This window comes from Vipera berus (assembly GCF_964194415.1).
Source record: "Vipera berus genome assembly, chromosome: Z".
NCBI lineage: Eukaryota > Metazoa > Chordata > Lepidosauria > Squamata > Viperidae > Vipera > Vipera berus.
In genome coordinates this window covers 25122621-25136761 of record NC_138205.1, presented here as the reverse complement: position 1 = coordinate 25136761, position 14141 = coordinate 25122621, and the positions used below count along the sequence as shown (strand labels likewise).

Genomic DNA, 14141 nt, shown 5'->3' with positions numbered 1-14141 from the left:
TCCATCACATAGAAAATAACTTTCTTACATATATCCACAGTTTTTAGTTTACACATATTCTAATTGTTTTAACATACAATCTTTTAGACAATCAATGACCTAATAGATTTTTCAATTTTAATTTCCACTAACAATTAGATTTAATATTTGATATTTATCATTCCCAAGTTTTTTAGTATACTCCCAATTCATCTATCACCATTTCTCACAAAATTTAATATTCAAAATACACATCCTGATTACTTAACTTCTCACCCTCTATGTCAACAAGTTAAGGATATAATATATCCTTCCTTTTTGCTAATTTTCAGTTTTTTAAGTAGTAATCAAAATTTCTTTTTATTTCAATATTTAATGATTCCTCTCTTCCTATTTATATCTGCTATCTCTTGCTTAAACTGATAATTTTTGTTTTTAACATTCCATATAGATCTAGTTATTACTTTCAACAGTAAGTTTTTAGCTTATCTACAATATTCACCTTTACATGACCTTTATGTACAAATCAATATTCAAATTAGCTATTAGTATTTATACTGCTAAATTTTAATGACCAGGTTTTTTTACCTCAGTTCATAACTATGTCTTGTGTTCAACATACACTTCTTATCTATTTAAGTACATTCTGTTTCAGATTTCAATAAGATGGTCGAAACTCCATTCTTCTTGAGTCTTATTCTGGCTTTTTTCCTTTGCCAAATCATCTTCCATGTCCTTATTTTTGGGTCATCGAACCAATCTCCTTGTAATATCATGTATATTTATTGATATTGGCAAAGCCATCCAATCACCATTTTTTTGAAAGGACTTGTAGGTCTAGTGCAGGGGTCAGCAACCTGAAACAGTGAAAGAGCCACTCGGAACTGGTTCCCTCACAAAAGGAAAAACTGGGAGCCGCAAAAAATGTGTGCGCATGCACGTACATGCGCACATGCGCAGAACAGGGTTTGACTAAAGAGTGGAGCCAAGGCGAGATATGCACCTACCCTGAATATTTGAATTGATTGGTTGAACTTTTTTAGTCCCACTTTTTTTTTGGACTGCACATGGCAGAGGACTGGGAGCCGCAGGAGACGGCTGAAAGAGCCGCATGCGGCTCCGGAGCCGCGGGTTGCAGACCTGTGGTCTAGTGAGTCATCTCTTTATTCTTCCATATTGACGTAGTTGTTCTGAATTGTTTGTCTTCTCATCCAACTGTTCTTTTTCTAGATCCTCTAGTTCCTTCTGAGTTGTATAAGAAACATTTTCCTTTTTCCAGGTTGTCAATGTCTTTTCTGGATTTTCAAATATCAATATTTGTTTAATACTAGATTCTTCTGTCATGGTACTTGAATGTTTCATTTTTCTATTGTATTTTGTATAGATGGTTCTTTAATTGTGGTCAAAGTTTGGGCTTTCATATCTAGGCTGTCTTCTTGTTCCTTCACATAGCCTCTTAGTATTTCATTGGTTGTGGTAAGAATTTGGATTAGTGTTTTTAACATAGAAAGAGTTTGTTGATCTTCATCTATAAATAAATTTTGTTCCTGGTCTTCTTCCATGTTGGTATTTTAAACTAAAAGATTTACATTTAGAAAACCGAAAAGAAAGTTTTTTTTTTCCTAGATAGGGAACACAAAGCCTTTCACAGCTGTTGTTTCAAAGTTCTCAAGGTTATGTATCTTATCTTTTTCCCTGGGCAGTCAGCCAGGCCCCTTTTAAAGTTTCCCTTTGAGTCCCAAAGTTGTCTTAATTTTTTCAGTTTTTCTTTCTTTTTTTCATAAGAAAGAATCCAAATTTCCAGCAGAAGTAGACAATGAACAATAGGAAATAAAAAAAAATCATTCAATCCACATGGTTTGAAAAGTTCCAATTGGGATTCAGTTACTTTTTCAATGTTTAAAATGCCCCTGGGTATTTAGTCACCACTCTTTCTGGAGGGAGGGCTGAAATCCCCCTTCCCTCACCACAGGGGGGAAAATGCTTAGCAACTTAACGAGGTACAGAAAGTAATTATGGTGTAAAAGAGGTAGATCTCACCCAGTCTCTTCCGCGCTGCTTTAAGATTTGCCTGGTGGAAAATGTGACTTTGGCTGTTCATACCCTAGGGATATAATGGCTGGTCCTTTCATCTGCTGTTTTGGAGGGATCGCCAGGTCCAGTGGGAGAGTTGCAGCTTTCCTGCAATCCAGCGAGTGCCCCTCCTTGCTGGCTGCCTCTTCAGGGTGACTTTCGGCCCTTTTCAGGGGCCCGCAGCAATGCAAAACTGGACAGAGGAGAGACAGCAAGTCTCCCAGCTGTCCAGAACGGCTGCGTGACAAACCGGAAGTTGTGTGACAAACCAGAAGTCTCAAATGCAAATGTTATTTTATAAGAGGCTCTGATTTTAATATTTATTTTTTTTTGTTTTCTTGCAGCACATGCATTCGCTCTTAGTAATTTATTTTAACAAATGGCAAATCAATCATCTATCTCTGAATTTCTGCTCCTTGAATTTTCAGCAATCCAAGAACTGCGAATAGCACATTTTTGTTTATTTCTGATTTTATATTTATTGACCCTAACAGGGAATCTTCTTATCATCTCTGCGGTGGTTTTTGATTACCATCTCCACACACCCATGTACTTTTTTCTAATGAACTTGGCCATCCAGGACATTGCTTCTGTCTCTGTTCTTATCCCAAAAGTCATGATCAATTATGTGTTGAATAACAGATATATTTCTTATTCTGGATGTGTTGCTCAAGTCTTTTTCTTTATCTCATTTGTAGGATGTGATGTTGCCCTTCTTACAGTAATGGGCTATGATCGCTATGTTGCCATTTGCAACCCTTTGCAATATGAACTGATAATGAATAGGAGAGCTTGCAGGCAAATGGTTGGATATGTGTGGATTTCTGGTTTCCTCTATGGTGGATTGCATACTGGTGGCACTTTTGCAACACCTCTCTGTTCCAATGTTGTCAATCAGTTCTTCTGTGAAATCCCACAGTTGCTTAAACTTACTTGCTCTGATTTGTTCCTAGCTGAAATTGTATCCCTTATTTTTAGTGTTCTATCTGGGATTGGCATCCTTATTTTCATTGTTGCTACCTATATACAGATCTTCTCTGCTGTCCTGAGAATTCCTTCTGTTCAGGCCAGGAAAAAGGCACTGTCCACCTGTCTACCTCATGTCATTGTTTTCTCTGGATTTGTAATTATTGTGAGTTTTGCTTATCTTAGATCCCCACCTCAGAAACCTTCCCATCTGGATTTTGCAATAACTATAACATACTCCATTATTCCACCCATGCTAAATCCATTGATCTATAGCCTGAGAAATAAAGAAATTAAAAATGCTTTATCAAAGCTGTTACATTTCTGAGATTTTTCTAAGAATACATTGTGATTGTGTAGACATTATATTAGGGAACTGATGTCAAACATTAATTTCAGTAATAATTACCAACCATTTGCATAAAGACATGCATAAAACTTTCATGAAACCTTATTAATCACTCAATTGGCATCCATGCTGAAAAAAAAACATTTCTCCAAATGTACATGTATATGTACTATATATTGTATTGTATGTATATGCATATCTATGTCTATATGTACTGTATGTAAGCATGTGTGTATTTGAGTATTTGAGTTCTCTTCTCCCACTACTCAGGAAGAAAGACAAAAATAAAAAGTCTCAAATCAAAATCAGAAAGTTTTTAATGCCTAATTTCCTAAACCCTGGTGATAAACAGGGAACATGCTATCTGCTATTTGAAATGAAGCAATCTTTGGATTAGACAATGTGAGCTCTCTGACAAAGATATCTTGCTTGGTTCCTTAGTTTTTGGCTCAGTATAGAAAATAAGTATGTATGTATGTATGTATCTCTATTTCTTTTTTTCTATTTTTTTGTAAAAGTTTTATTGATTTTTTACAATAACAACCTTAGTGCCTGGTGTACAGTGTGTTGTCTTGGTTCATATTTGTTTTAGAAAAAATATACAGTCAATAATAGTTAATTAATAGTCAATAATGATTATCCCAAATACCATGATCAATTATGTACTGAACAACAGACACATTTCTTATTATGGATGTGTTGCTCAAGTCCTTTTCTTTATCTCATTTGTAGGATGTAATGCTGCCCTTCTTACTGTCATGGTGTATGATTGCTATGTTGCCATTTGCAACCCTTTCCAATATGAACTGATAGTGAATAGGAAAGCTTGGTTGCAAATGTGTGGATTGCTGGTTTCCTCTATGGTGTATTACATGCTAGTGGCACTTTTGCAACACCTCTCTGTTCCAATATTGTCAATCAGTTCTTCTGTGAATTAAGTCTGCCAGCTATCATTTATTCATAGCTGAAATCAGAGTCATAATGTTTAGTGTTGTAGCTGTGGTTGGCATCCTTATCTTCATTGTTGAAGATCTTCTCTGCTGTCCTGAGAATTCCTTCTGTTCAAGCCAGGAAAAAGGCACTGTCCACCTGTCTGCTTCATGTCATTGTTTTCTCTGTATTTGTAACTAATGTGTGTTTTGCTCATCTTAGATCCCCACCTCAGAGGCCTTCACACCTAGAATTGGCAATTACTATAATGTACTCCATTATTCTACCCATGCTAAATCCATTGATCTGTAGCCTGAGAAATAAAGAAATTAAAATGCTTTATCAAAGTTGTTCCATATCTGAGATTCTTCTAAGAATATCTCATTCATTTATATGTAGCTATGAAGCTTTTATTATATAGCCTTTATATTAGGAAATTGATAGCTGATAACAATATCTAAAAGACAGAGTATGTAGAAAAACATGCATATACTTTCATAAAATCTTATTAATTTACTGGAATGGGGTGCAAGTCAGAAATAAACATCTCTCCAAATGTATATGTACTGTATAAGTGCATGTGTACCTGTATGTGTATGTGTGCATGTGTATATGTATGTGTGTTTATATATACATGTATATCTATGTACATGTATATGCATATATGTACATGTGTCTCTGTGTGTACACATATACACAGAGAGAGAGTGACTTCATAATTTTCTCCAATAAGAAGGACATTTTTCAGAAGAAATATCTCAATGTTCCCATTTCCCATCAATGGGTAAGTTATTTGAATCCTTACTTGAGCTAAAATATTGCTTATAACATGTGAGTTATGCCATTACTATAACCTCATTGACCCCTACAGTTTTATTGGATCAATAACCTAAAAAAGATGTAGTAGTTCTCCGCTCCCAAGAGAAAAGAAAAAGAAGAAAAAAGAAAAGAAAAAAGACGAAAAAAGTAACAAATCTAAATCAGAAAGTTTTGACTGCCTAATTTCCTAAACTCTTCCTGGTGATAAACAAAATCAGAACAGGGCACATGCTATTCTGCCATTTGAAATGAAACAATATGTAGATTGGACAATGTGAGCTCTCTAACAGAGTTGTTTTGCTTGTCTTTGTCTTTTCCCCCCAGTTCTGCATTCACTTTAGTTCGCATCCTCTTGGGGAAATGGCTTTCCTAATGAAAGCTACACACAGAGAGATACACCACACAAACACACAAATGCACAGACAGAGAGAGGGGGGGGGATTGAACTATTTCATGAAAACTTTATTTATATATTATCCTACCTTAATTTTTAACTGTTGATCTCTCTACAGAAAACCAAAGTGATGGAATAGTATGTGATGAACCTGTAATAGAGTATTTAACTTTGGTTGGATGCTTTGGAGGGAATAACCAAAGTTCATTACATTAATGTTTGTTTGTTTGTTTGTTTTTTGATTAGGGAATGAATTTGGGAGGGAGGCAATAAAGAAGTCTATTTTATGCAAATGACTGAAAATTCCCTTTATACATTTCTCTCTTCACATATACATTCATGTTCCTGTTGAGATCTTAACTCAGCTGTGATTTGTCAGACTGAATAAATTTTGGCTCTTTCAGTAGGGTCTATAACAGAATGAAGCAATCTCCTCCTTAATAGTACATTTTGCATTTTATAATTATGATGAAGCTCTATTGATTATCATTTTCTGGCTTTAGATGCTTCTCTTATATATACATATTCAATTTATCACTGAAATTGCCCAGAGTTACATCTTTGATAAATGCAGTATAAAAAAAGTTAAAAGATAATAAGTAGGCTAACAAAGGAATCTGGTTTCACAAACTCAGAAGAATAAATTATATCTGAAAACCTCTACAAATATGGTGAATAAATGAAACAATGTTATGCTTCTTACTTTCAAACACCTCATGTTAGCCCCGGTGTATTGAAGAAGGTCAGAGTTCACTAGCAACCAAATGTCCCATGACATTTGCAAAACAACCGGTATAGATAAAACTTGCCCTCTATGTAGAAATTATTGTAGGCCTTGGCATAGACAGACCTATGATACTGCACCTTGCTTGTCTAGAGAAGTGAATCCCTTGGTAGATTGGAAGAAGAAACTTTTGAATGTCTGTCAGAAATGCCCCAAGGTAAAAGCTGCAGTGAAAGCAGAATTGTGCAGTTACATGCCTCTTGTTAAGAAAATGAAAAGAGAGGGTGCAGCAGCAGCCGGAGAGCAGAATGAAACAGTTTCCCTCATCCTGAAGGAATACTAAGGGTTGGAGGAGGTCTTTAGCAAATGAGAGTCCCACTAAACCCACCGTCTCTCAGTGAGATACAGCCTGGCACTAACTTGCCAAAACCTAAGCTTTACTCGGCACCAAGAGAACTAGATAAACTCAGGATCTTCTATTGATAAAAAGTTGGCCAGAGGATTTATCCAGGCAGCCAAGCCATGCACAGCTGCTCCTGTATTGTTCAGTGAGAAAAGGGATAGCTCCCTGAGACTATGTGTGGATTATTGGGGCTCAGTGCCATTTGTATGGAGAAGGGGTACCCCTAACACTAATGAAAGATATGCTCAGCCACCTAGCAAAAGGGAAAATTTTCACCAAGCTGGATTTGAGAGAAGCCTATTCCCAAGTACAGATCAGAGAGGGAGATGAGTGAAAAACCACTTTCAATTGCCCTTTGGGCTGATTCCAATTCTGATTCCAATTCCATTCAGCTTCTAAGGGGCACCAGCCATATTCATGCGATAAATCAATGATGTCCTTTGTGAGCCTTTGCATAAGGGCAATCTAGTTTATCTAGATGACATTTTTATCTATACAGAGATTATGGACAAGCATGAGAAATTAGTGAAGAGGGTCTTGGAAAAGCTCTGTGCCACTCAATTGTACGTGAAACTCTCCAAATGTGAGTTTGACAAGTCACAGCTGGATTACTTGGGATACTGTATGTCACATGAGGGAATGGAAATTGACCTGGAATAAGTATGAGCTGTACTTGAGTGGAAAGCCCCACACACCTGAAAGTAACTGCAAAGCTTCTATAGTTAATATTTTCCAACATTTGCTCATATCACATTGCCAGTTACCAATCTCCTCAAAACCAAAGGAGAGGGAAAACCAAGGCTGCTGTTTAAATGGTCCATGGAATGCCAGGCAGCCTTAGAGGAATTTAAATGATTGTTCACTGCTGAACCTGTCCTTAAGCAACCTGATCTCAATGAACTGTTCCTCATCCAAACAAAGACCATTGATATTTCTGTGGGAGCCATCATCCTTCAAAAGAACTAACAAGGAATCTTGAAACTTTGTGCCCATACCTTCAGAAAACTCTCCAATGCAGAGCACAGGTGGACAATGCAGGCGATGGAAGCCTATGTGGTGCGATGGGCATGGTTCACCTGGAGACATTTCTTGGAAGGCAGTAAAACTCCCTTCAAGGTGTGAATGAAACACAAGAACCTGGAAACACTGAAAGAAACCTGAAGGCTCTCTCCCAAGCAGGTGAGATGGGCCCAGTGCTTTAATCACTTCAATTTCACCCTGCACTACTTCTCTGGGGGAAAAAAATATTCTAGCCGATGTGCATTCCAGATGCCTCAGTAAAACAGCACCTGAGAGGATATCATCTTTTCCAATCAAATAGCAGCTCCTGACATCACCAGGGCACAGAGCAAAATGAAAATTCAAGTACCCTATGACCTTGCTCAAGCACTGAAAGTAATCCTGACCAGGGACAAATGGTCAGAATGCACACCAGAAAACCAATTTCACTCTATATGATGGTCTCACCTGGATAAGAACAGGTGTGCCTATAAATCAAAGGACTTTGATCCTATATTAAAGCCACAACTCCAAAACTGCTGGGCACTTTGGATTTGTCAAAACCTTGCACCTTGTGATGGCAGTTCTGTTAGCCAAGCACGGAAAAGGACATAGTAAGCTATGTGGCCAGTTGCCCTGTGTGTGCATCAGCAAAAGACTGCCCTGGTACATCACCTGGTTTATTATAATCTGTGGTACAGCTGAATGGAAAGAGATTTGCAGGGATTTTATTGTAGAACTACCTGAAAGTTTGGGAATACAGAAATATGGATTGTTACATTTTGTGGCTTCCTAAACTCTTCTTGGTGATAAACAAAATCAGAACAAGATATATTCTATACTCCCATTTGAAATGAAACCATCTGTGGATTAAGAGCTTTTTTAAAAACTTGTTTGAATTATTTCACAAAAGTAGTTAAATCTTAACCCTAACCCTAGAACGTGTATTATCCAACTTATCTTTTAACTTCTGATCTCTCTACAGAAAACAAAAGTGATGGAATAATATATTTTAACTTGTAACTGTGGTTGGAGGCTACCCAAAGTTCATTAAATTGATGGTTCTTGATTAAAATCAGGGAATGGATTGTGGGGGCAGGCGATAAAGAAATCTATTTTCCAAAGGAATGAAATTTCCCTTTACACAGTTCTCTCTCCTGTTGAGATTCTAAATCTGTTGTGATTTGTCAGGATGATTGCTACTTTAATAGAATATTTTGCATTTTATAGTTATGATAAGGTGTGGCCCTGGGGCTCAGTTGGGCTTGTTGCTGACATACCTGGTGCCCAGCTGTGTAGCAATGGCCCTGCCCAGGCTTCTCAACACCCTTTCAGGGTTGGTGGTTGAGTTTCCCAGACATATAGTTTCCCAGACATATAGTTCTGGGCGACTTTAACCTTCCTTACCTGGGGGGGTCGTCTGAGTTGGCTTGGGAGTTCATGGCCTCCATGATGGCCATGGACCCGACCCAAATAATTCAGGGTCCGACTCATGGGGGGGTCACACTCTCGACCTAGTTTTTTCTATCTGGACAGTGGTTTGATGATCTGGGAGGGGGCTCGCCAACGATTATCCCCCTGTCATGGTCCGATCATCATCTCCTGCAGTTGGTCTTCTGTTTTGCTACCCCTTGCTGCTGGGCGGCGGAACCGACCAGGTGTTTCAGTCCCAGGCACCTAATGGATCTGGAACAGTTCCAGACGGTGCTTGCGTCTATACCTATCTCCCTCACTCACAGCCCAGCCGACGCATTGGTGGTCACCTGGGAAAGGGCTGCCACTGAGGCGCTCGACCGTGTTGTGCCCTTGCGACCCCTGATCCAGTGCAGATCCTGATGGGACCCATGGTTTTCTGTGGAGCTCCGGGAGATGAAGCATCGGAGACGGGGTCTGGAGAGCAGTTGAAAATCCAGCCGGTCTGAATCTGACCAATTATGGTTGAGAACCGCTACGAGGTTTTACCTCACGGCGATGAGGACAGCAAAGTCTAATTACTTCACTGCCCTCATCGTGTCCACAGATAATCGCCCAGCTACCCTGTTTAGGGTGACCCGCTCCCTCTGTAATCAGGAGGTGAGGGAGGAGCTTTTCCAGGGGCAGGCCAAGGAGTTTAGTCATCATCTTGCAGACAAGATCGCTCAGATTAGGGCCAGTCAGGATTCTAACTGGGCAGAGACTGATGGGTAGGAATCGAGCAGTCTTGAGAATGTCATTTGGTATGAATTCGATCCTGTGACCCCAGATGAGGTGCACAGGATCATGAGGAGAGGGCCACCACGTGCCCCTCCTGGCTGGTGTATGCGGCTCGGGAGGAGACACGAGGCTGGTTCCAGGCAGTAATAACTGCTTCTTTGAGGGAGGGTATCTTTCCCGCCACTTTGAAGGAGGCGGTGGTGAGGCCCCTCCTCAAGAAGCCTGCCCTGGACCTGGCTATTTTAAACAACTATTGTCCAGTCTCCAACCTTCACTTTTTAGTGAAGGTTGTTGAGAGCGTGGTGGTGCATCAGCTTCCTTTGTTCCTGGAGGAAACTGATTATCTAGACCCATACCAATCGGGCTTTAGGCCCGGGTACAGCACAGAGACAGCATTGGTCATGCTGGTGAATGATCTCTGGTGGGCTAGGGACAGGGGTTGTTCCTCTGTCCTAGTCCTGTTAGATCTCTCAGTGGCTTTTGATACCATCGAACATGGTATCCTACTGCGGCATCACAGGGGGTTGGGAGTGGGGGGCACTGTTTTACAGTGGTTCTCCTCCTACCTCCTGGGCCGCTTGCAGTCAGTGTTGATGGGAGGGCAGAGGTCTGCCCCAAGGCCTCTCATTTGTGGAGTCCCTCAGGGGTCAGTCCTCTATCCCCTCTTGTTCAACATCTACATGAAGCCACTGGGCAAGCTCATTCGTGGTTTCGGGGTGGGGTATCATCAGTATGCTGATGATACCCAGCTCTTTCTTTCCACCCCGAACCAACCCAGTGATGCCCTCGACGTGATGTCCCATTGCCTATAGGCGGTCCAGGTTTGCATGGGGAGAAACAGGCTTCGACTCAATCCCACCAAGACTGAGAGGCTGTGCATACCGGCATCTCGTATAAACCAGTTTTGTCCATCGTTAACTATGGGGGGTGAGGTGTTACTCCCCGTTGATAGGGCTTGCAACTTGGGTGTCATCCTGGACTCACGGCTCAGTTTGGAAGATCATATAGGAGCCATGGCCAGGGGGGCTTTTGCCCAGGTCCGCCTGGTGCACCAGTTGCGGCCCTATCTGGACCAAGATGCCCTACGTACAGTCACTCATGCGCTTGTGACCTCCTGGTTAGACTACTGCAATGCTCTCTACATGAGGCTGCCCTTGAGGACCATTCGGAGGCTTCAGCTGGTGCAAAATGCAGCCGCGCAAGTTGTGATGCGAGTCTCCTGATGTTCCCGTGTAACACCTGTCCTCTGCGAGCTGCATTGGCTTCCGGTTTCCCTCCAGGTGAGATTCAAGATGCTGGTGATGACCTATAAAGCCCTAAATGGCATGGGTCTAGATTATCTTAGGGAGCACCAGCATCAATTTCCCATCATCCTGTGTGCTCCCACAGGGAGGGCCTCCTTAGGGTGCCGCCGGTCAGTCAGTGCCAGCGGGTGATCCCCAGGGGAAGGGCATTCTCTGTGGGTGTGCCTGCCCTATGGAATGATCTGCTTGTGGATCTCCGGACTTCCCCCGACCTTCGTTCGTTTCGCTGGGACCTAAAACCCTGGTTATTTGATTTATCTGGCCTGGACTGAGGAGTTTTAAATTTTTAACTTTTTGGGCTATTAATTGTTATTTAATTTTATTTTAACTCTATTTTAACTTATATTGTTTTTAACTTTGCCCTGTAAACTGCCCTGAGTCCTTTGGGAATAGGGCGGTATATAAAACCAATTAAATAAATAAAATAAAATAAATATTATTCTATCTTAACTTTTAACTTGTGATCTCTCTATATAAAAACCAGAGTGATAGAATAATGTATGCCTAACCTATAACAGAGTATTTAACTTTGGTTGGAGGCAGTGAAGAGAATAACCAAAGTTCATTTCATGGATGGTTCTTGATTAAAATCAAGGAATGAACGGGGGGGGGGGGAGTGAGGCAATAAAGAAATCTATTTTTTCACAAAGGGATTAAGATTTCCGATATATACTATATGAGTATCCACAATAACTTTTTGTATTGAAAAGTTTTACAATACAATTTTAAATACAAAAAAACCCCTCCTCCGCCTCCCCCCTCCCCACCCCCCTACCCTCCTCTGCCCCCTCCCCGACTTCCCAGAGCTGAATACAGGGTATAATAATACAAACAAGCATAATCTAAAATATGCTAACAACAATAATAAAACATTAAATTCTATCACACTTTAACTCTCCATAATCAAAATATTAATAAAATAACTATTAACTAATTATACGTCATAAAAAATCTGCTACTTATTCAAATGCTAAATGATACTTTTTAGTCCCATATTTATTCTGAATATATTCAATCCATCTTCTCCATTCCACAATGTATCTCTGTTGCGATTGATCTTTCAAATATGCTGAAAACTTTGCCATTTCCGCCAAGTTAGAAACTTTCAAATTTCACTCTTCTATAGTCGGCAGTTCTTCCTTCTTCCAATATTGTGCTACTAAAAGTCTCGCTGCCGTAATTAAATGCAACATCAACTTTGTATCTATAACAGTAGTATCTGTAATAATACCCAATAAAAACAATTGTGGAGAGAACTTTATCCTTTTCTTAAATATCTTTTGCATATTCCACCAAATTTTAATCCAAAAAGCTTTAACCTTTTTACAAGTCCACCATATATGAAAATACGTTGCATCCTCACAACCACACCTCCAACATTTGGGCTGGCAGTTCGGATACATACTTGCTAATTTTTTAGGATCTAAATGCCACCTATAAAACATTTTATAAAAATTCTCTCTTAAGTTTTGGGCCTGTGTAAATTTTACATTTCTAACCCAAATCTTTTCCCAAGTGTCCATTGTTATAACTTCTTGAAAGTTCTGGGCTCACTTTATCATACAATCTTTAACAAGTTCCATTTCTGAATCAATTTCTATCAATGCATTATATATCCTTTTTATATGTGCTTGACCTTGATCTCTAATTTGTTTTACCAAATTTTCATCAATCATCGAGAAACCAACTTTCTGATCCTCTTTCCATCTTGCCTGTAATTGTCCATACTGAAACCAAGTTTGTTCAAACTTTTCTTCTTTTAAGATATTATATGGCTTTAATTGCCATACATTCCTTTCTAAACTTAAAATTTCCTTATATGTAGTCTCATCATGTTTAAATCCCACATTTATATTTTCTATTGCATGTTTAGGTATTGCCCAAATTGGTATCTTGTAGTTTAACTTATGTCTACACTTTTTCCAGACTTGCAACAGAGCATACCTTAAAATATGTATCTTAAACACATTATCCACCTTCTTATCATACAGTAAATATGCATGCCAACCAAATAACAAATCATGACCCTCAAGATTTAATAATCTCCCTTGTGTTAAGTTAAACCAGTCACTTATCGATGACAGAGCAGCAGCCTCATAATATAATTTAAAATTAGGCATTTTAAGACCGCCTCTTTCACGCTTATCTTGCATTATCTTAAATTTAACTCGTGGCTTTTTCCCTGCCCAAACAAATGTATTAATTCCTTTTTGCCATTCCTCCAAATTTAAATCCTTTTTAAGTATAGGTATCATTTGAAATAAAAATAAAAATTTTGGCAAAACATTCATTTTCACTGCTGCAATTCTTCCCAATAAAGATAATTGTAATTTTTCCCAACTATCTAATTATTTTTGTATTTTTCTCCATAACATTTCATAATTATTTTTACATAGCTTCACATTTGAGGCTGACAGATATATCCCCAAATATTTAATCTTTTTAACTATTTCAAATCCCGTTAGCTCTTCTAAAACAGCCTTTTGTAATACAGTCATATTCTTAGACAATATTTTGGTTTTTTGTATGTTTAGGCACGGTATTGAATAAACATTAGTTATAATGGAAAAGCAATTAATCAGTATATAAGAAACCAAGATTTTCTGTATGGTTTAGACAAAAAATGGAATAAAGGTGCTGGATGTTTAGCTTCGTTCTATTCTTATACTGTTTTTCATTTAGATAGTATTATTTTGAATCATTCTGTATCATTGTAAATTATCCTGAGGAATGCATACATTGTATACCGAGCAACACATAATATAAACTAAAACCCTGCATAAGGGGGAAAAAATCTGCCTAAGTTGAAAATCAGAGGTTCAGTATTACAGTTCATTGAAGTCTTTAACTATCTGCCTTGTTCACTCAAAGAAAAGGTAAGAAGAAAAATGGAATATAACACAATCCTATTTTGAAAAAGCTTTATTTTTTATAAGTATTAGAGAGTGTGAGGCTCCTTATTATATATTTATTTGAACTATTAATGAACGGACCATTTAAAGCCATAT

The 14141-nt window shown here is 38.8% G+C and overlaps 1 protein-coding gene across 1 annotated transcript; it reads left to right on the top strand.

Annotated features, from left to right (window-relative positions):
- Positions 1-2307: 2307 nt before the first annotated feature.
- LOC308678757 (olfactory receptor 14J1-like) lies at positions 2308-3346 on the top strand (the record flags this gene model as incomplete). Its single annotated transcript, XM_081345989.1, has 1 exon — positions 2308-3346. Exon 1 carries the CDS (start codon positions 2432-2434, stop codon positions 3344-3346), a length of 915 nt encoding a protein of 304 aa, XP_081202115.1. The 5' UTR covers positions 2308-2431.
- Positions 3347-14141: the final 10795 nt, after the last annotated feature.